The sequence below is a fragment of the Balaenoptera borealis genome, assembly GCF_965194805.1.
Source record: "Balaenoptera borealis genome assembly, chromosome: 3".
Classification (NCBI taxonomy): Eukaryota; Metazoa; Chordata; class Mammalia; order Artiodactyla; family Balaenopteridae; genus Balaenoptera; species Balaenoptera borealis.
This window is the reverse complement of record NC_138866.1, coordinates 14,949,981-14,970,662: the sequence shown is the minus strand read 5'-3', so window position 1 is coordinate 14,970,662 and position 20,682 is coordinate 14,949,981. Positions and strand designations below refer to the sequence as shown.

The window sequence follows — 20,682 nt, the reverse complement described above, 5'->3', positions numbered from 1 at the left end:
TGTTGCAGAGCACAGTCTCTAGGCGCGTGGGCTTCAGTAGTTGTGGCTCGCGGGCTCTAGAGCGCAGGGTCAGTAGTTGTGGTGCACGGGCTTAGTTGCTCCGCAGCATGTGGGATCTTCCCGGACCAAGGCTCGAACCCTTGTCCCCTGCGTTGGCAGGCAGATTCTTAACCACTGCGCCACCAGGGAAGCCCTGATGCAATTTTTGAGCAGTGATTAATTTTTCTAAGAGTTACTGCTTCTTGTGAAATATTGTTTAGCTAAATCATAAAAGAGGTTGAAACAACATTATCATTGAGATTGTCTTAATGTATGTAACAGAAATATAAAATGATATAAACGCTAGTAAAATTTGTTGTCTTCCTTTCGTGTCAATGGCTTAATGTGCAATTAATAAAGTGACAGAAAAATATGTATTAGCTTTGAACTTTTTCCTAGAAAGCAAGCAATTTACTGACTAGTCACTTACTTGCATTCTTAAAGACAGGAACTCACACCTCTAATTTTATTTTCTTTCTAAACATAGTCATATGCTTTTCTTTCAAAACCTATAAACATGTATTGTGTTTGGATATTCATTCATTCAACAAATACGTATTGAGTGTTTATCATGTATCAGGCTCTGTTCTAAATCCTGCGGACACAACGGTGTATAAAACAAAGTCCCTGACTTCACAGAGCTTATATCCTAGTGGGGAGAGACAGATAATAAGCACATAAATACATGTCTCTATGAAGAAAAATAAAGGAGAATAAGGAGATAAGGAATGTGGGAGTGAAGTTGCTTTTTTATGTGACATTGTCAGTGAGGCTGGCTTCATAGGTGTGTGACTTGTGTGGTGGCACAGGGCCCCGTGCTTAGCAGGGTCCCGTGCTTAGCAGAGTCCCGTGCTTGGTTTGGTGTCAGGTTGCTGTCTTGAAACTCTTGATAACAAGGGGTCCTGAATTTTCATTTTGCACTGAGCCCTGTAAGTTAGGTAGCTAGTCGTGGTGGTCAGGGATGACCACTCTAATAAGGTAACATTTGATATGGGACATGAGGGATGGGAGGAAGATATTCACATGGACCTCTGGGGAAAGAGCATCCTGGTAGAAGAAAGAGTAAGTGCACATGACTTGAGATGGGACCATGTTTGATCAGTTCAAGGAATAGCATAGAATCCTGTGTGACTTGGGTACAATAAGCCAGTGTAAAATGGCATTAGATAAGGTCAGAGAGCTGGGTACAGTGAGTGGGTAGATCATGTAGGGTCTTATGAGCTAGTGTAAGAACTCTGGCTTCTGATCTGAGTGAGATAGCCAACACTGCCTGGGGCAACATGGTTTAGGTAGAGGTGGATTCTAGATCTATTTTGGAAGTAGAACCAACAGGATTTGCTGATGAATTTGGATGGGTGTGTTAGAGAAAGAGGAGACAAATATATATGTAAGGCTTTTGGCCTGCACAACTAGAAAGATGGATAGGCCATTTTCTGAGATTGGAAGGACTTCAGAAGGAACAGGTTAAGCAGTACAGAGAGGAAATCAAGGGTTCATTTTGGCTGTATCAAGCTTGAGATGCCTGTTTGTCTCAAGTGTAGATGTCCATTGATCCTTATGAGTCTGGAGTACAGGGGAAATGTCTGGGGGGAAAATATAAGCAACAGGTAGATGATATTTAGAGCCATGAGACTGGATCATACCACCTGGTGGATAAATATTGATAGAGAGATAAGATCCAAGAACTGAATGCTGGGGTACTCTTAACTTTTAGGCCTGAGTGATAAAGGCAAACTGATGAAGGACACAGAAAGAGTCAGTGAGGAAGTAGAGTCCCATAAGGAGAGAGTTTAAGGACTGAGGGCATGGTCAACAGGGTCAAATTCTGCTGAAAGATCAATTATGATTGGCCACTGGATTTGGCAAAGTGGAAGAGTGCAGTCAACTAACAAGTAATTTTTTATGGAGCATCTAGTGTCATGGTGGTCAACCCTGGCTACACCTTAGAATCACTTAGGGAACATTCAAAAGTTACTAATACCAAGGACTCAGTTTTAGAGACTCAGACTTAATTAGATTTGAGTGAGATTTGAGCATCTCTATTTTGTGAAAGCTACCCAGATGATTCTAGTGGGTAGCCAGGGTTGAGAATCTCAGGTCTAGGTGTATTCAGCAGTGACTACTAATAGTTAGGGGGACAACGCTACTATATTTTTTTAAAAAGTTTAATTATAAAACAATGTTCAACTGGGGGTATAAAAACTGCTGTGTAAGGTAGGATCACAAGTATACTCTGCAGGAATAAGTAAAAATTTAGAGAGTAGAAGCAATTTAAGCTGGGCCTAAAATTTGGTAGGTAGATAACTTGTAAAGGAGAAGGAGGACATTCTTGGAATGTGTAAAGCTATTGAAAAGAATAGGGGTGCACATGGGGTGGAGGTTGGAAGTGTGATATTAAATTTTAAAATTTATATTATAAAACTAATACATTGATTTTCATTATAAAAATCGAAGATATATTAAAAGCATGCTTTTTTCCCCTGAAAGCTAAATTTCCAAAAGTGAGATCAAAGGTTTTTTGTATTTTAAACTTTAGGTTATTTTCTAAAAAGGTTGCCAAAATTCCCAGTAATCCTACAATGGATGAAAGGGTTTCTTTCTTCGTATTCTTGCCAACACAATTTTTATCTTTCTAACTTTTCCTAACCTGCTGAGTGAAAAATAAATGCTACTCTAATCTTTATTTCTCTGATTAACAGGGAGGTGGATCAACTCCTCATATGTTTATACTTTATCTGTCATGTGTTTTACAATTTTTTTAAACTTTATTCTTGGTTTCTTTTGCTTCATAGGAGTTTAAAATGTGTTACGTAGTCAAATAAGCCAGTCTTTCAATGACAACTTTTGGGTTTTTGTGCCTGTTTGGTAAAAATTTCTCCTGCTGAAGATTAAAAAAACAAAAGCTTTCTAACTTTTCTTCTTTTACTTTTGGAATTTGTTTTAACCAGGAGATTTTTATTTTTGTACACTGGTGAGTTGACTCATTTTTTTCCCCCAGACAGAAAGCTAACTATCCCCTACACAATCTGTTGGAAAGGCTATCTTTTCCTTACCATTTTGAAATACCATGTCTGTCGTATGTTAAGTTGTCATATATCTGCAGCCATTTCTGGCTTCTCTATTCTATTCCATTGGTCTCTTTGGGAACCTGTTCTAGTACCACCTTGTTTTGATTACTATAGCTTTAATGTAAGTTTTTGATATCTTGTAAGGCAAATCCCCCCTTATTATTATTCTTTCTCAGTTTTGGAGGGGGCTGTTCTTCCTGATGATTGTCAGACTCAATAATTCTAGTTATTAAAAATACACAGAATTTATAGGGTAATTTGAAGAGAACTGAAACTTATCACTATCTGATCTTCCTATCTAGGAACATGGTATATATTTATATTTCTTTTCATGTGCCCTTCAGGAAAATGTAGCAGTGTTCTTCCTGTGGAAGTTAGCCATGTCTTGCTAACTTTCTATCAGTGGATGTCCGAAATCTAATCGTGGGAGAAAAAAAATGAGTGTGAACGTATTAGCATTTGTCAGTTTTGCTGCAATAACAAATGACCCAAACATCTCAGGAACTTACAACAATCACATTTCTTTCCTGTTCACATTGTATGTTGGGAGTTGAGGGTCAGCTGCAGTGCTGTCGCTTGGCTGTCCTTTGCTCCCCCCGTCATCTCATTCTAGAACTCAGGCTGAAGAAGCAGAGGGAAAAGAGCAAAAGCCAACCACACAAAGGCTCTTAAAGATTCTGGTAAAACATGGAGTGTATTTTTTCTGCTCATAACCCATTGACCACAGCAAGTCACATGGCCGACTCCAGTGTCAGTGGGGGCAGGGAAGTCACATGGCAGTAGGGGGTGGATGTTTAATCTTCCTGTAGAGAAGGGATGAATGAATAACTAGGGACAATAATACAGTTTGCCACAGTATCCTAAGGAAAAGGAATTATGTCATGGAATTCAAAGCCCTATAAATGCTTAAAACTTTGGAACTTCCAGAGTAAAATGGAAAATTTCTCAGAATATGAGGGAAGGAAAGGGGAATGTCAGTAAGTATAAATATGAGACTTTCACAAGAAGACAAAAATATGTTCCACCTTGCAGTGAGATGTTAACCTAGCCATTCCTCCTCTTCTCAGGTGCCAGTGGGGGTTCAGGGATGGGTGGTCAGGATGTGAATGAGGTAGGTCTGCTGGGCAGATGACTCTTCTGGATTCTGTCTTCATTGTGTTTCTCTCCTAAACCCACCTAGTAAGAATACTGTAGGGTAGCACTCTGTTATTGCCTCTAACGATGGAGGGAGGGCCAAGGCCAGGCATTGTGAAGAGAATGGAGTAAAGGTGCAGAGGTTCTTGAGATGACAGTTTTCTGTTTGGTTTGATGAAGAGGTGTAGGTTTTATGTTCAATTAAATAATCTACACTACCAAGTCTTAATATTCATCAAGATACTAATTAATAGTTGGATCTTCAAACTCAAATAGTGATCCAGAACTTGTATTATTAAGTGTAATATTATTGGAAAGAAAGCCATTTTCAGCAAGTATTTTTTGAGTACATATTGTGTGCCAAACACTATTCTACGCACTGAGGATGCAGCAGACTTTCTACTCTCGGTGCTTGCGTCCTGGGGAAGAGTGGGTAAGGGTAGAGAGAGACGGTAAATATATATATGCATACAAATGAAATATATCAGGTGGTCATAGGTGCTGTGGAGAAAAATGTGGCAGGGACATGAGTTGGGAATGATTTGCAGGGAGAACCTCTTTAATAAGGTGACATTTCAGTGGGGAGCTTTATGAAGTGACAGAGTGAAGCAGGTGGCTACCTGGGGGAAGAGTGTGGCTGTCAGCAAACACTATTCTGCGAAGCCCAGTCGAGGACCAATAAGGAGGCCATTGTCACTTCAGTGGAGTGAGCAAATCAGAGGGGGTGAGATATGGCCAGAGAAGTAGGCAGGATCTAGGACCTGTAGGACCTTTAGACCTTGGTAGGGAGTTTGGATGGTGGTGTTAGAGCATTACAGAACTGAATTTTTTTTAAAGAGCAGTACTCTCGCCAAATCAAAGACATTTAATTACTCATTGCCATGTATTATATGTCAAACTCCCCTCTTCTGATACCCTTAAATAATACTTTAATTCATAGAGAATACTAGATAAAAATTGTTTTGGGTATTTTTTATTTATAAATTTTGAAAAATTTTGTCATCTGTTAGTGCAAATATATTAAAATTTATTTAACGATTAAAATGAATTAAAATTTTTTGGGGACGTTCATGATTTCAAATAATTTTTCAAATAAAATGTTAAAAGTTTTACATTTGTAACATGTTAAGTGAAAAACAATGAGATCGCGTTAATGAAATTAAAATGAGTTCTAAAATACAAAAAAAAAAAAAATTACTCATTGCCCTCCTGTCATAGGTGTATATAAGTGTCCTTGTGGTAGATCAAAGTATTATAGCAGGCAAGGATGTGAGAATACACTGTATATTGCATTTTTAAAACCAGTACTTTTAGTTTGCATTTTAAATATTTATACCAGGATTCCCCGTATATAAATGCCATATGATAGGTAGACTTTGGTTTGATCAAGATGTCATTATTTTAGCTAAAAAAAACTAGGTTTATTTTTCTTTTTAAAAATAATTTGAAAAGCATCTGCACAACCCCTTACCAATGAATAGAAATAAGGCACTCTTTCATATCATGTTCAATCGAAAGAGTATGATATGGAGCCAGAAGTGATTGTCACATAAATAGAATTTATACCAGCAGAGTTCTAAGCTTACTTCAATTGTTGAAAATCAATTCATTTTCAGACTTCAGAATCTGATTTCAGAGTACAAGAAGCTTGATGGAAAAAGCAACTGAATGCAATCAGCCTCTCCTTTTGTGTGTGGTTTAAAACTGTTTAGGCTGTCGTATGTGATATGAATCAGAGAGACTTGATAAATATTCGTTAGAACACCTAGATGCTCACCTAAGTGGATGTGTAATTGCCTGTGAAATTCAGACCGAAACAAGCAAATTTAGAATAAAACGGAATGTTTAATAGTTGTACTTTCACTTTTCTAAGACTTTTGCCAAAATAACAGGTGATGACTTCATTGGAGAGCCACAAGAAGAAAATGGATCTTGGCAGATGGTCAGCAATTTGAGGATAATGAAATGCAGCTCATGTACAGAAATTGAGAAGCATTCTATTTATTTTTAGGGAAGCCACTAGTTTTACAGTGCTTTTCAATTTGGAAATTACAATGGTAGTAGCAGAGTGTTCAGAGAATATTTCCCACCAGGCTAGGAAAAATTATTGTTCAAGTATTTGAAATGCCAGGAATATTAGATTGTGACTAACTTCATTGCATAAAGTAGTTTTTCTATGAATAAAGTTTTACGTAAGTTTGAAGACTTAAGAAAATGTGAAGATTTGTAAATAGAGCTGTAGTAATTAAAGTTGTGCTATACTTTCATAAATATTGACCTTCATATCAATGACCTTGAATAGACAATCCAGAAACAGCATTCATTCTATACTATAATTTAGCACATAATTAAGGTAGCATTCAAAATCACTGAATCAAAGTGTCTAATAAATTATGGAATACTAAATAAATATTTTTGAAAGCCCAAGAGCTTTCCTGCATAACAAAATTTCCTAGAAAGACAATTATCTGCAACTGGCAAATAATAATTACTTTGGCTTTGACTTCCAATAGCCAAATGTCTTATTCTGTTCATTGCATTGACTATAATTTTCTGAACAATATTAAATAATAGTAGTGCTAGCATGTCTTATCCTAGATTTTACTGGGGATGCTTCTAAAGTTGTACTGTTGAATGTGGTTTAAGATAGCTATACTTTTACATGCTAAGGAAATGTCCTTATATTCCTAGTTTACCAATAGCTATAATTTTCTCTCTCATCCATAAGAGGAGAGAGATTTTGCTCTAGTCTGTACTGTATCCCCATAGTTTAGAAAGTGCCTGGCACAGGTGAGCACTCAATAAATGCTTGATGAATGAATAAGAAATTAAGAGGATTGTATCAAGAAAACATATGAAGTGTCAATAAAATTATCTGAAAAAATTTGAGATCTTAATAATTTATCTACCAATATTGGAATTATACATATAGAAAAGTTGTATTGCTGGGATTGACATATACACACTACTATAAAAAATAGATAACTAATAAGAACCTACTGTATAGCACAGGGAACTCTTCTCAGTACTCTGTAATGACCTATATGGGAAAGGAATCTAAAAAAGAGTAGATATATGTATATGTATAACTGATTCACTTTGCTGTACAGAAGAAACTAACACAACATTGTAAATCAACTATACTCCAATAAAAATTTTAAGAACTAAAAAAAAGAAAAGTTGTATTAGAAAAATATATCCGTTATCTTAAAATAAGTGAAATTTTTGATAGTTTGTACAATAATTAAAGTACCTTAAAATGCATAAAGATCTTTAAACTGGTCATTAAAAAAAATAAAGAACAAAAACCAGTTTGACTGAGCTTTACCTCCTTCAAGTGAAAAATAATTTTCAAATTGCTTTAGGTAAACACTACTTACATGGACTAATCTTCAGAGGCTTTGGCATTTTAAAGAAAAAAGTTATATAGCACTAAGTTTTGAAATGGTTAAAATTAGTTCCCTAAACATTTAAATAGATGCCAAAGTGTATATTCAAACATTAAATTATTTATTTCAAAATATAACTGTTAGTTTTGCATTTAGTAGAAAAGTATAGTATTTACTGAACTTTATTCAGCTAGTCATTCAACAAACATCTATGAAACGCCTACTACTATGTACTATGTGCTGGGCTTTTGGAAAAGGGCTAAATAACATTAAAGATTGCTAGGGAGACAGACATTACAATGTAGCACAATAAGTTTTATAAGAAGAGTACTGAGAGTATCTTTTTTTTAAAAATTTTTATTGGAGTATAGTTGCTTTACAGTGTTGTGTTAGTTGTTAGTACAGCAAAGCAAATCAGCTATACATATACATATATCCCTTCTTTTTTGGATTTCCTTCCCATTTAGGTCACCACAGAGCACTGAGTAGAGTTTCCTGAGCTATACAATGGGTTCTCATTTAGTTATCTATTTTATACGTAGTATCAATAGTGTATATATGTCAATCCCAATCTTTCAATTCATCCCAACCCCCCTTTCCCCATTGGTATACATATGTTTGTTCTCTGTGTCTGTGACTCTATTTCTGCTTCGTAAATAAGAGAGTCTATACCAATCTTTTCAGATTCCACATATATACATTAATATACAATATTTGTTTTTCTCTTTCTGACTTACTTCAGTCTGTATGACAGTCTCTAGGTCCATCCATGTCTCTACAAATGACCCAGTTTCATTCCTTTTTATGGCTGAGTAATATTCCATTGTATATATGTACCACATCTTTATCCATTCCTTTGTTGATGGACATTTAGGTTGTTTCCATGTCCTGGCTATTGTAAATAGTGCTGCAGTGAATATTGGGGTGCACGTGCCCTTTTGAATTATGGTTTTCTCTGGGTATATGTCCAGTAGTGGGATAGCTGGGTCACATGGAAGTTCTAGTTTTAGTTTTTTAAGGAACCTCCATACTGTTCTCCATAGTGACTGTATCAATTTACATTCCCACCAATAGTGTAAGAGGGTTCCCTTTTCTCCACACCCTCTCCAGCATTTATTGTTTGTAGTATTGAGAGTATCTTGCAGACAGGTCTTTGGAGAATTGGAGTTCAAAGTAGAGTTGAAATTTGGCTTGGATCTATACCAACCAGACACAAGGCATGCGGGAAGGAGATAAGGACACTGCAGGTATGGGGCAGCATGTACAAAGGCACAAAATCCTGAAAGTACATGAAGTGTACAGCGAATAGGGAGAAATGCAGTGTGACTAGAGTATTTGTACTTTCAAAAGTTCAAGTTACACATTTGGTTGAGGGTGTAGGATCTTGAGTCAATATGAGTTCAAATTCTGATTCTGCCACTCACTAGCTGGATGACTTTGAGCAGATAACTAAGTCTCAGTTCTTTCCTCCGTAAGATGGAGATAATAATAGTACCAAGCTTGCGGCGTTAGTAGGAAGATTTAAGAGCGTGTATAGAACCTAACTCACCTAGAGCAAGACTCAATAAATGTTAGTCATCTTTATATTGGTATATAGATAAATCTGTTAGTGACTCCTTTAAGTAGTATCAAGTAGTGATTTGCTTATATAGTGCTGAGAATTATTTACCTCATGTCTTTTTTTTTTAATTTAAAAAGCAGAATAATTCCTATGTTAGTGCTAATAATGAGCTCACTTTTCCGTAAAGAACCCAAGAGGAAGTATCACTTCTTCCTGAGCAAAAAGACTGTAAACATGTTACCTCGGATCATATCCACTTTAGAGAAAAAGTTCCACCCCAGAATCAGTGGTTTATGCAACTTCCAGTAATAGAACTCTATAGCTTTAAAATTCTGAAAGAACATCTACTACATGGTAAATAGCCAGAAAGCATAACACTTCTATTAATTCACACATATGCATGTGGCTTTGCAAGTATTTTAACATCATTTGCACTAGTGTCTGTCCCTTGGAAGAGTAAGCTGTATTTATATGTCTATTTCTTTAGGTCTATTTCTTGCCTCAGCCTATTGCACTCAGATTTTTGTGCCTATTCTCTTTTGATTTCTCTGACAAATATTGTAAATAGATGACTAATGACCAAATCCAGTGATTTTTTTTTTTTTTTTAGCTTTTAGTTTCCATCATCTCTTTTCAGAATTTAACATGGTTGAAATGCCTCTGCTTTTTTGAAATTCTCTCTGTGCTTTGGCTTCATGAAGCCACACTCACCTGGTTTTCTTACATCTGCTTTCTTACATCTCTGTTTCTTCTCAGTATGTTTCATCTTTCCTCTTTTCATTAGCTGTCCCTGAATGCTGGGGGTCTGCAGGGTACTTTCTTTGGCTCTCTTCTCATTCCACAAACTCTCCATGGTGTATCTCATCCTCTCCATTGCCTTCAATGAGCAGACGTATGATTAGATGAGTCTCAAATTTTCTCTCTCTCCCTGACCTCTTTCTATGGCTTCTGACATGTATCTGTCTCCAGTTATCAACAGAACATCTCCATCTGGCTGTCCCAGAGACACTTAAAAATCATTATGTCCCATTTGAATTTAATCCCTTTTCTTCTCAGCTTATTCTTTCTCCTTCATTCTGATCTTGGTGACTGGCGCCCCCTCACAACCTGGAAACCTGGAAGCTAGCTTAGAGTTTTCTTTTTCCTTAGCCAAATGCCCTCCACATATCCGATCAAGTGTCCAAGTCCTATGGATTCTACTTGAACATTTTTTGGCCTCTGCTGTCCATTCTCCTTACTCCCAGCTTCTCACACCTTGACTCCTGCCATGGTATCCTAAGCAATCTCCTGGCCTTCACTCTTTATCAGTCAAGTTGCTTTTATTCCCTTATAAAACTTCTCTGGGGGATTTTCATGCAAACTCCACTGCATCATGTGTCACATTCAGCCCACCTTTGCCTCTTCTTTCCTTCCACACTTTCTTTCCTGGTCACATGGCTCCATGCTGTTGTGAACCTTTTCCTGAGCTGCTGACTGCAGAGCCCTTCACCAACCACGTGTGTAGAAGTAGAATTGTCCAGTCCTGTGTCTTCACTTGTATCCATTACCCTGATAGGTTTTAATGAACTTATTTGTTTACATGCATTATTCATTCTGTATCTCCGGCATCTCATAGTTTGTATTTAAAACCATTTTTTTTTTTGCATCAACATCAATATCAACAGATATTTATCAAGCACTTCCTCAAATGGGAAAATGAGAACTACCTTCAATGTCTTTGACATTGTCTCCAAGTGCTCTGTCTCTAGCATGTAATAAATCTTTTCTGACTGAAAATTGATGTGATCCCTGGTTGCACATATTGCTGGTTTCCACTCCAATGAGTCTGTATGTTCTTTGAAAAGACAATGTCATTATGCCTTACTTGAATTAAATTGACTTGATCTCTACAACCATCCCATAAAATAGTTACTATTATCATCATCATTGTCATCGTAATCCTCCTCCTCCTCAGCATCATCCCCCCCATATTATATGTAGTGGGGAAATGCAATGGTGGCCTCTAAGGATACAACCTAGCGGGCTATCCCAGAGGTCCTGGAACTGAAATGCTCATAAACCAAATTAAGATGCTCAAATCATTTAGTTTGTTAAATCTTCGTAAAACATACAGTGAGAAGCAAGAGGAAAGAGATGAGGTAGGTTAAGACATTTAGTGAAAGCAGGTAGAATGACCACACTATTTGTGGGTCACTCAAGTCTCCTATATCCTGACTCTTTGCCTCAACTGCCTATACCACAGATTGTGTGGTTATAAGAACCAGAGTTGAGGGCAAACAAGAAAGTTTGGAGATGGAAGGTTCATGGTCCCAAAATGCTTGTTCTACTGAAGAGATGAAAAGGCAAGTATGCATGGCCACAGCTATAGCTCGGTGATGACCTGGTGAGCAGCAGTGCATGCTTTAACCACAGGATAAGTGGGCTAGAATGGGTTGATACCAGTGGATGGCCAATTTGAGGTAGATAAAGCTGAACCATGCTTTATGAACATTTAAGGTTTTGCTTTCCATCGCTTTCTATCTACAAATTAACACTCTCATTTGTTTCATCAGTTTAATCTACATTTAACACATAAGTGTCTATTTATTCTATCTATGTTTAATGTGTCCTATAGGTTAAAGATGTACTTACTATCTATTCTTAACATTTCTTATGAATTTCATCCATCCCATTGTTTTTCTTGTTCTTTAAAGCAGAGTCTAAAATTCTTAAAGCAGAATCTAAAATTCTTAAAGCATACAGAAAACACATATTATGTTATGGATGAAGCACATTTCTGAGGTACAGGGCCATTAAACCACTTGCCTAAGATCCTCACATTTAGTGCATGGCAGAGACAGGGTTTCAAATATAGGAAATCTAGCTCTAGAGCCCACTTTTTAATCACCATCCTATCTTGATTCCTAATTTGCCTGAGAAAACACAGCTAGCAAGTCTAACCGCAAGCCCAATGCTCTTTCCTGTAACTACTCTTCATGTATAAGTACACTTGGGGCAGATCTGTCTTGTTTTTTTTTGTTTTTTTTAAGTTATACAATTTTTTATTTATTTATTTATGGCTGTGTTGGGTCTTCGTTTCTGTGCGAGGGCTTTCTCCAGTTGCGGCAAGCGGGGGCCACTCCTCATCGCAGTGCGCGGGCCTTTCATTATTGCGGCCTCTCCTGTTGCGGAGCACAGGCTCCAGACGCGCAGGCTCAGTAATTGTGGCTCACGGGCCCAGTTGCTCCGCGGCATGTGGGATCTTCCCAGACCAGGGCTCGAACCCGTGTGCCCTGCATTGGCAGGCAGATTCTCAACCACTGCGCCACCAGGGAAGCCCCAGATCTGTCTTTTTCTTCTCTGCATTCTTATCACCAAGCATAGGACCTGTTGATCAAGAGAATACCTCATGTTATATTTCTATTTTTGTTTTGGGTTAAGTTTAAATGGCCTGAGTGATTCCAATTTAACATTTAAGAAAATTTAACCTTTTGCATTTAAAGTTACACTGTCTTCCGTATCTGATTTTAAACTGACTTAACCTAAAGAGATCCAGTTGCTAGAGAGCAAAAGATAAGGATCCGTGAACTGAGATCTAGCTCTGATTGTGAAATTGACCCGTTCAAAGAGATTAAGTTGTTTCTCTATGCTTCATTTTCTCCATTAGGAAAATAGCCCTAGTAATGCTTATCTATCCCCTTCACCAGGAGCAGTTACATCTACTATTTTTCCTATCACTAGCATGTCATTAAAAAAAATAATGGTTGGGAATTCCCTGGAGGTCCAGTGGTTAGGACTCCACGCTCTCACTGCTGAGGTCTCAGGTTCAATCCCTGGTCAGGGAACTAAGATACCACAAGCCGCGTGGCATGGCCAAAAAAACCCAAAAAGGTTTCTGCATTTGGATTAGTAATTATAAAATATGTAACAAAATCTATCTATATATTCATAAAATTAGCTATACACATATTAACAAGATTTAAAAAAACAAATGTTTATAACCTTTTAAAGTAACATTTTATGCCACATTTGGACATGCTTAACAGTCTGCAATTTGCTGAGTATTCTACAGTTTTTCTCGTCCACTTGACTTTTCTGAAAGAAAAAAAATTAACAGCCTTCTGGAAGAAGCTAAGATGAATTACATGTTCTTAAAATTATATATATATATATATATATACACACACACAATGTTTTCTCTAGGAAGTTGGCAATAATCACAATGTATACAAAACCATTTAGAACTCAACACAGTGGTTGTTTAAACCTGGCTGCCCATTAGAATTACATGGGAAACAAAAACAAAACAAAAAAACCGATGCTCCAGCCCTATATCAAACCATTTAAGTCAGAATCTCTAGGAATGGAATGTGAGCAGCTGTATTTTTAAAAGCTTCGCAGACATTCTACTAAATACTTGACCAGCCCTCTTCAAAACTGTCAAGTCATCATAAACAAGAAAAGTCTGAGAAACTGTCACAGACCAGAGGAGGCAAAGGAGACATGATGACTAAATGTAATATGGTATCCAAAGTGGGATCCTGGAATAGAAAAAGGGTATTAGGGGAAAACTACGGAAATCTGAATAAATTGTGGAGCTAATAGTAATATACCAATGTAGGTTCCTTCGTTGTGACATATATACTGTAGTAATGTTGTTAACAATGGGAAACTGGGTGAGGAGTATATGGGAACTCTCTGTAGTATCTTTGTAACTTTTCCATAAATCTAAATATATTCTAAAATAGTTTACTTAAAAAAATCTATCTAATATGGAGCCAGGGTTCAGAATCACTTACATAGATTCCACTTACGTTTTACCAGAAAACAAAAGGACCTTGTGAAATGTTGAGCCCAAGTTCCAATTCCAGCATGTACAGTCCTAAAGTCCTGACCCCTGGAAACAGTGGGCTGCTGCATTAGAACCGGTTACATTTCTAGAGGCACCTCCAGGGAAACACAAATGGACTAATTGCAATAAACGTAACTGGAATAATCACAATCCTGATAATTAATTGCTTCCAAGATACAAAAATTCAAGAATGACTGCTTAGTAAAGGAGAAAAAACTACTCACAACCCATTTTTTATTTTAGAAAGCTTTCATTTTGATATATATGAGATGTATATATATCTGGATTCAATATAATGTCTTCATTATGGTACCCTAGTGGTTTGAGAAAATTACGAGTGATTTATCTTTACTAAGAGCTGTTAGTTCGCTTCTTATCTGTAAAGGAGAGTTAGACCTGATCAGAAAGTTCTTCAATATTGAGTTAACTTTTCCTCTCCTGCCTCTCTCACTGTGGTAGGAAGAAGGCAAGGAAAAAATATCCGCTAGTCCTCCATAATGAAGTCAACCTGGACTTAGCAGCTTGGTCACACTTCTCTTTTCCTAACCATTAAAGATATTTGTCGGGCTTCCCTGGTGGTGCAGTGGTTGAGAATCTGCCTGCCAATGCAGGGGACACGGGTTCGAGCCCTGGTCTGGGAAGATCCCACATGCCGCGGAGCAACTAGGCCCGTGAGCCACAATTACTGAGCCTGCGCGTCTGGAGCCTGTGCTCTGCAACAGGAGAGGCCACGATAATGAGAGGCCCGCGCACCGCGATGAAGAGTGGCCCCCACTTGCCGCAACTAGAGAAAGCCCTCGCACAGAAACGAAGACCCAACACAGCCATAAAAAAAAAAAAAAAGATATTTGTCATCTGTGTAAATCTCTAGAGGAAAGTCAGAATTGTACCTGAAGAAATCACTCTGCACAAGTAAACATTTGACAAACAACAAGTGCGTGGAGATGGTGTTTCAAAACCTCAGAAAAACTTTTTTTTCGTACATTATCTTGTTTGGCAAAAATGTCACCGATTTATAATCCAGAACCCCTAGGCATCTTGGAATTAACAAATTGTATTAACAGTTTGTAGTCATCTGGATTACAATCCAGCTCCCTAACTCCACGCCACACTAGGTTAATAATTTCTCTGAGCTCATCTCAGTTTCTTATCTGTAAAACGAACAGTTTGGACTAAGCAATCCTCAATGTACCTTTTCATTCGGACACCAAGATTGGGTGAGAGGGATTTAGAGAAACAGACTGGGAGTTTTAGGATTTAGGTCTTTGGGTTCTGGTGGGCGAGATGGTATTGGAGAAACTGTTCTCATGTTTGTGTTTCTAAAGTCGGAAGGATAAGTGATAGGGGTAAGAATGCCTGAAGGGTAAAAGTATGACAGCGACCGGCCGATCGGTCAACTCTCGGGATTTTTCTGGGACTGGCAGAGTATGCGGAGAGTTCGGTTGCCAGGCAACCGGTCCTCCTCTGGGTGGGTGGAGGACCCCAGTTGGAGGTGTCTAAGTCACTGCCTCTTACTTTAGCCACGGTTCCGTCTTCTAGAAAATTAATGAAATATGTAGCCTTTAAAAGTATACAATTTTTAAAGCCAAGGTTTGGCAGTCCTATAGCTGAGTTCTACTCGAGGTGGGTTTTCTTTTTCCTATTCTCAGGCGCGATGCAGGGCGCCTCTCTGGCAAGGCCCCTGCCCCCGCGCGTTGCTGGGCAGGGCTGGAGGCCGCCTGCTCCTCGCCCCCCGCCTTCCCTGAGCCGCGCCCTGGTGTTTCGCTGCCGGCTCTCTGCCGCCATGGGCTCGGAGATGGAGCCGCTGCTCCTGGCCTGGAGCTATTTTAGGCGCAGGAAGTTCCAGCTCTGCGCCGATCTGTGCACGCAGATGCTGGAGAAGTCCCCTTATGACCAGGTACAGGCCGGACTCCGTCAGACCTGTGGATCCCGGCAATAAGGCTGAGGGCTCTGGGGGATTCCCAGGTCCCTGGGAGGGGTCTCTAGGGAAGAAGGCGCAGGGCGAGATGGACCTTGTGGTCAGCACAGGCACCTGGAGCGAGACTCCCTGGAGCCTTGGCCGGTGGGTCCTTGCCCGCGGGACCCACGAGTGCTGTGCCACGACCGCCCCCTCCTCAAACTTCAGCAGCCCCTTTCCTTCAAACGTCGCTTAAAGGAACAATTTGGTGACGAACTTTGTTAGTTCCTTTATACTTGCATGTGGATGGACTCTTACGCTCGCTGCACGTACGGTATTGATTTCTAAAACCATTATGTATAAACATAAAGATCTGTAACTTCCCACTCCCGGTTGAAATAGCTGCCTTTTTTTCTTTTGGATCAAACGTGTAATCCTTCTGGTTCATCTTAAGACTGTTGTCCAAGCGTGGGGAGCCTTTGATGCTGGGGCTTGAGTGCAACTTGAGGCAAATAATGCAAATTAGAGGAATGAGAATCTAGGAGAGGAAAAGATACATTCATTATTAGGAGGGAGGGGTGGGAAAAAAGTTCCTGTAAAAGAAGGAAAGATGGCATTGATTATAGTAGTTTATTTAGGGTTTCTTAAATAAAGTGAGTGAAAAGCCTTGTATGCTAGGTATAAGAGAGGTACAACTCTGGTGGTCAGGTAGATCATGGAAGAGACAAAAAAGGAGAAAAAGGGAGAGAAGAGCTCTGGTAGTTTGTCAGTACGTCTATTAAATGCAGAACGTACCCATGTCGTTATAGTTTCCCAGCTTTTCCTCTAGTGGTGTTGCCTTGGAGATGTTAGAAAAAAAAGGAAAATTGAGGGGGAGTTCCGTAAACTGAGGCGTGAAAACTGTCACTAGGCTCTGCCTTAGCACCCAGCAAATGGATTGAGGATAACCTATTAAAGTGAATCTTTTGGCCTTCAGATAGATAGCACATCTCCCACAGAGCAATCTGTGTTAGTAGGAATGCTAAACTAGGTTGTGCTTGTGTTAGGTCACATTGGTTAATAGGACTGCATTTCCATACACAAGCACGCTTCCAAGTATGTTTCCTGGCATTGTAGTCCCACAAATGCTGCTTAAAAAAAAAAAAAAAAAGGATTCCACCCTCAAATATGTTTGGGAACCACGACAAAATATGGACCCCTTTACATTTGTACAACCAAAGTTTGTTACAAACCAGTGATGTACCAGACATGGTTCTATTTTTCCATTGAGTTAGGATAGTTTCCATTCTGTGTTCCAAAGAACAACAGTCCCAAGAGTACTCAGTGAAAGAAAGTTTCCTCATTAAATGCATTTGGGAAATGTATATTCCCTACTTAGAGATTCGTACTAAAGGTTCTGAGGAGTTCTGCAGAAAGAAACTTTGCCTAATTTTGATGAATACAATAGTTCTGAAACTTATTTGATCACCGATTCCTTTTTTGGCAGTGGGCGAGGCTCAGATATCTGATGTTATCATCCTAGGGAGATGTTGTCACATTAGGAAATGTGTTATAGGCAAAGCAGCAGTGTTTTTATTAATGGTTAAAACCTTATTTAAACCATTTTTAACCACTGAAGTATAGTTAATTTACAATGTTGTGTTAGTTTCAGGTGTATACAGCGAAGCAATTCAGTTATACATACATATATTCTTTTTCAGGTTTTCTATTATAGGTTATTACAAGATATTGAATATAGTTCCCTGTGCTATACAGTAGGTCCTTGTTGGTTATCTATTTTATATATAGTAGTGTGTATATGTTAATCCCAAACTGCTGATCTATCCACCACCCCCCCGCCCCGCACCCTGTTATCCCCTTTGGTAACCATAGTTTGTTTTCCGTGTCTCTAATCTTAATGACGTAATCATAGTGACATTCAGTACTGCAATTCAGGTTTAGTTTGTGCTAGACACTGTGATCAGGACTTTACAGTGTTCAGTGAACTTTTATTGAGTGCTTACTACTTGCCAGGGATAAATTCTATAAATTATGTGTATTCCTTTGCTTAGAATAACCTTGCAAAGTATGTAACAAAGATAATAGGTAACATTTATTGAGTATTTACTCTGTGTCAGGCTTGATTCAGAGGGTTTTATATGTTATCTCATTTAATCCTCAGCTATTTTAGGAAGTTGGTACTATTCCCCCCATTTTACAGATAGAGCACACTGAGGCACATGGTGAAGTAATTTGTCCAAAGGTACAAAGCTGGTAAGCCCATTCCCTTTGTCTATCCTGTGCTGCTTCTTTGGTGCTTATGTAGCCTAATTTTTCAAAACTCTGTGTTTCTGAACTTTTTCCAGTACATTTTCCCATTTGCTGTTCCTTTTTCAAGATTTTTAGCTAAATGGGAATTTGACATATCTGTGTACATGGATTAAAGGCTCTGAGAAGTCCTGAAGGAAGGTAACCTGCCTAATTTTGATTAAGGCAGTATTCTGAAACTTACTTGACCGCTGACTGATTCCTTTTTTGGGGGAGAGGTACAAATTTATCCTGGGGAGATGTCGTCACTTTGGGAACTGCATAGGCAAAGCATCAGCGTTTCTATTAATGGTTAAGAAGGAGCTGTAGCAGAGATCTTGACCCCTTTCCTTGTACCTAGGGAGAACAGGGTGAACAAATTAAGAACTTCGTTTAAAGTCTCCAAAATTAACAGCTAAACAAGTTAGTAACTTGGATCTTTTTGTTTGGCCTCTTATATAGTTCCCTTTAGGCCTTGCTGGCCCTCTTGGAAAATTAAGACTTGTTACAAGGAATGTTTAGTGGATCTGATTTTGGTAATGGTAGTGAAGAATAAAAGATACAAGATCATACTGGGAAATATTGCTGTTGTCATTGGTTAACCATCTGAGATGGTTAAGATCATTATGGCAACAGATCTTGTTAAATCCTGGCTTATTCCACTGTCCTATTTATTGTGGATTTGAAATAATACTTCATAATGTGATACATAATTAATTTTAATATCCTAGAAATGTTTTTTAAAATGTAATTCTTTGTTATTGTTTTATTGTTATAGGCAGGGGTTGATATGTTTAGCTCCTACAAGTATCAAAGGCTGCTGAGGAGAATGTACCAGATCTAGAAGAAACTTACGACATTTTTTCCCTTTCTAATCCTTTTTATTTGTTATGCTGAGATAGTTTCTTTAAGGAGGAACTATATATATTGTCAGAATGACGAGTAGCACTTCACCAGGAACGGAAGTTTTAACTTGATGTTATCTTACCACACTGGCCTTTGGATGCCTGGATAGGGCCTCTGAAAAGTTTACATGGTTCACTCCTATTAGTTATTCTTTGATCCAACCTTTAAACACTGCGCTTTTTCTCTGTATGCTTCTCTTAGCACCAATTTGTGCATTTTGTATCCAATTGTTATTTCATTTTGGAAACATTTTCCAGTATGATTTCCCCAAGCTTAGAGAAATCCTGCTTTTTTCTGAATTAATTAAAAAGAATTTAAATATTTATGTTAGGGCGCTGATGCATTTAATGAGGAGCTTTAGGAAGCTTTAGGAGGTTCCTTTGATTAAAAGCTTGAAAATTCTCATTCTTTCTCTTAGACTATGAGTCCAGGATGGCAGATCTGTATGGAATGGCACAGAATCTGGCACACAGGTGCCGTCATTATGTATTTTGCTGAATGAGTGCCTTGATCATATTCATATATGCATCTGCATGGTGTTATTTATGTGTGCCAGCTTCCCCTCTGTTTATGGAGATCACCCTAATTGCCTGGTGGTCTTTGCTTCTCCCTGCTCCCCCACCCTAATTCTCAGCACCATAGGTTCTTATATGTATTCACCTTTTCATACAAATGTAATTGCATTATGGACATTCTTAATTCATTTCTTACTTTGAGGGTCAGTTTTTTTTTTTTTAATCAGTTGAGCAAATTCTTCCTGGATCCCTCCAGGAGAGTATTTCTGAAGTCATTATCATCATTGGTATTTCTTCACAACGCTCTTGTTTCAGTGGAGGAAGTTAAATGGAGAGACTAGCAATCTATGAAAAGCTAACGGTAATATGATCAGTGCAGAGGCAGGTGGTCCTCAGCCCCTGCGGTTTCCCTGGCTTATCTTCATGTACCCCTTTAGCCTCATGGGCTTTTTTTTGAGGCTTCTACATTTTAAAGCAGAATATTTTTCCTCTGCAGCTTCTTGAATTACCATTCCTGTGCCACGCAACTGATTTTATTACAAATGAGTGACTTTGAAGCAGTGCCTGGACACATGGAAGAGAAAGGAAATTAAAATATTTCTCCTGAGTGCCAAATGGATTCATTTTTGCTCTTGCTTTTTTTTTTTCTAGAACAAAAATAGCTTTTGTTTTTTATGTTAATATTCACTTTGGGTTTTGCTTATCTTTCTCCCAGATGAGGAGAACCTCTCTAAAGTGATTTGCTATTTGCTAATCTTTTTATAAGCTGGTCCAGGGAGCTTCAAAAAGACATTTCGGTGGTGATACATTAACCTTTTGGAATGAAGCCCACCTCTAAGACTATTTCTTCTACATTTAGTTCTCCTTTAAGAGATACCATTTTGGTATAGTATCATCAAAAATATTTAACTAGTGCCTTTTATTTTCTATTAGGACATGTGGATTTTATTTAGTTTTGATTCTTGCCAAAGTCAGAGTAGTCAGGTTGGCCGGAGAGGTATGATATACTCTGGACCAGCTTGTTTCCTTAGAGTAAAACAATTTTATTTGGATATG

General features: G+C 38.3%; 1 protein-coding gene across 3 annotated transcripts in view; it reads left to right on the top strand.

The window, feature by feature from the left end:
• Positions 1 to 15,702: 15,702 nt before the first annotated feature.
• Positions 15,703 to 20,682, top strand: part of TTC8 (tetratricopeptide repeat domain 8) — a 48,385-nt gene continuing 43,405 nt past the window's right edge. The window contains exon 1 of one of the 3 annotated variants that reach the window (XM_082383715.1): positions 15,703 to 15,919. In XM_082383715.1, coding sequence (XP_082239841.1) covers positions 15,806 to 15,919 — 114 coding nt within the window. In that variant the 5' untranslated portion in view covers positions 15,703 to 15,805. The remainder of the gene's footprint in view (positions 15,920 to 20,682) is intronic. The other 2 variants (XM_082383717.1, XM_082383716.1) reach the window with 2 other exon arrangements.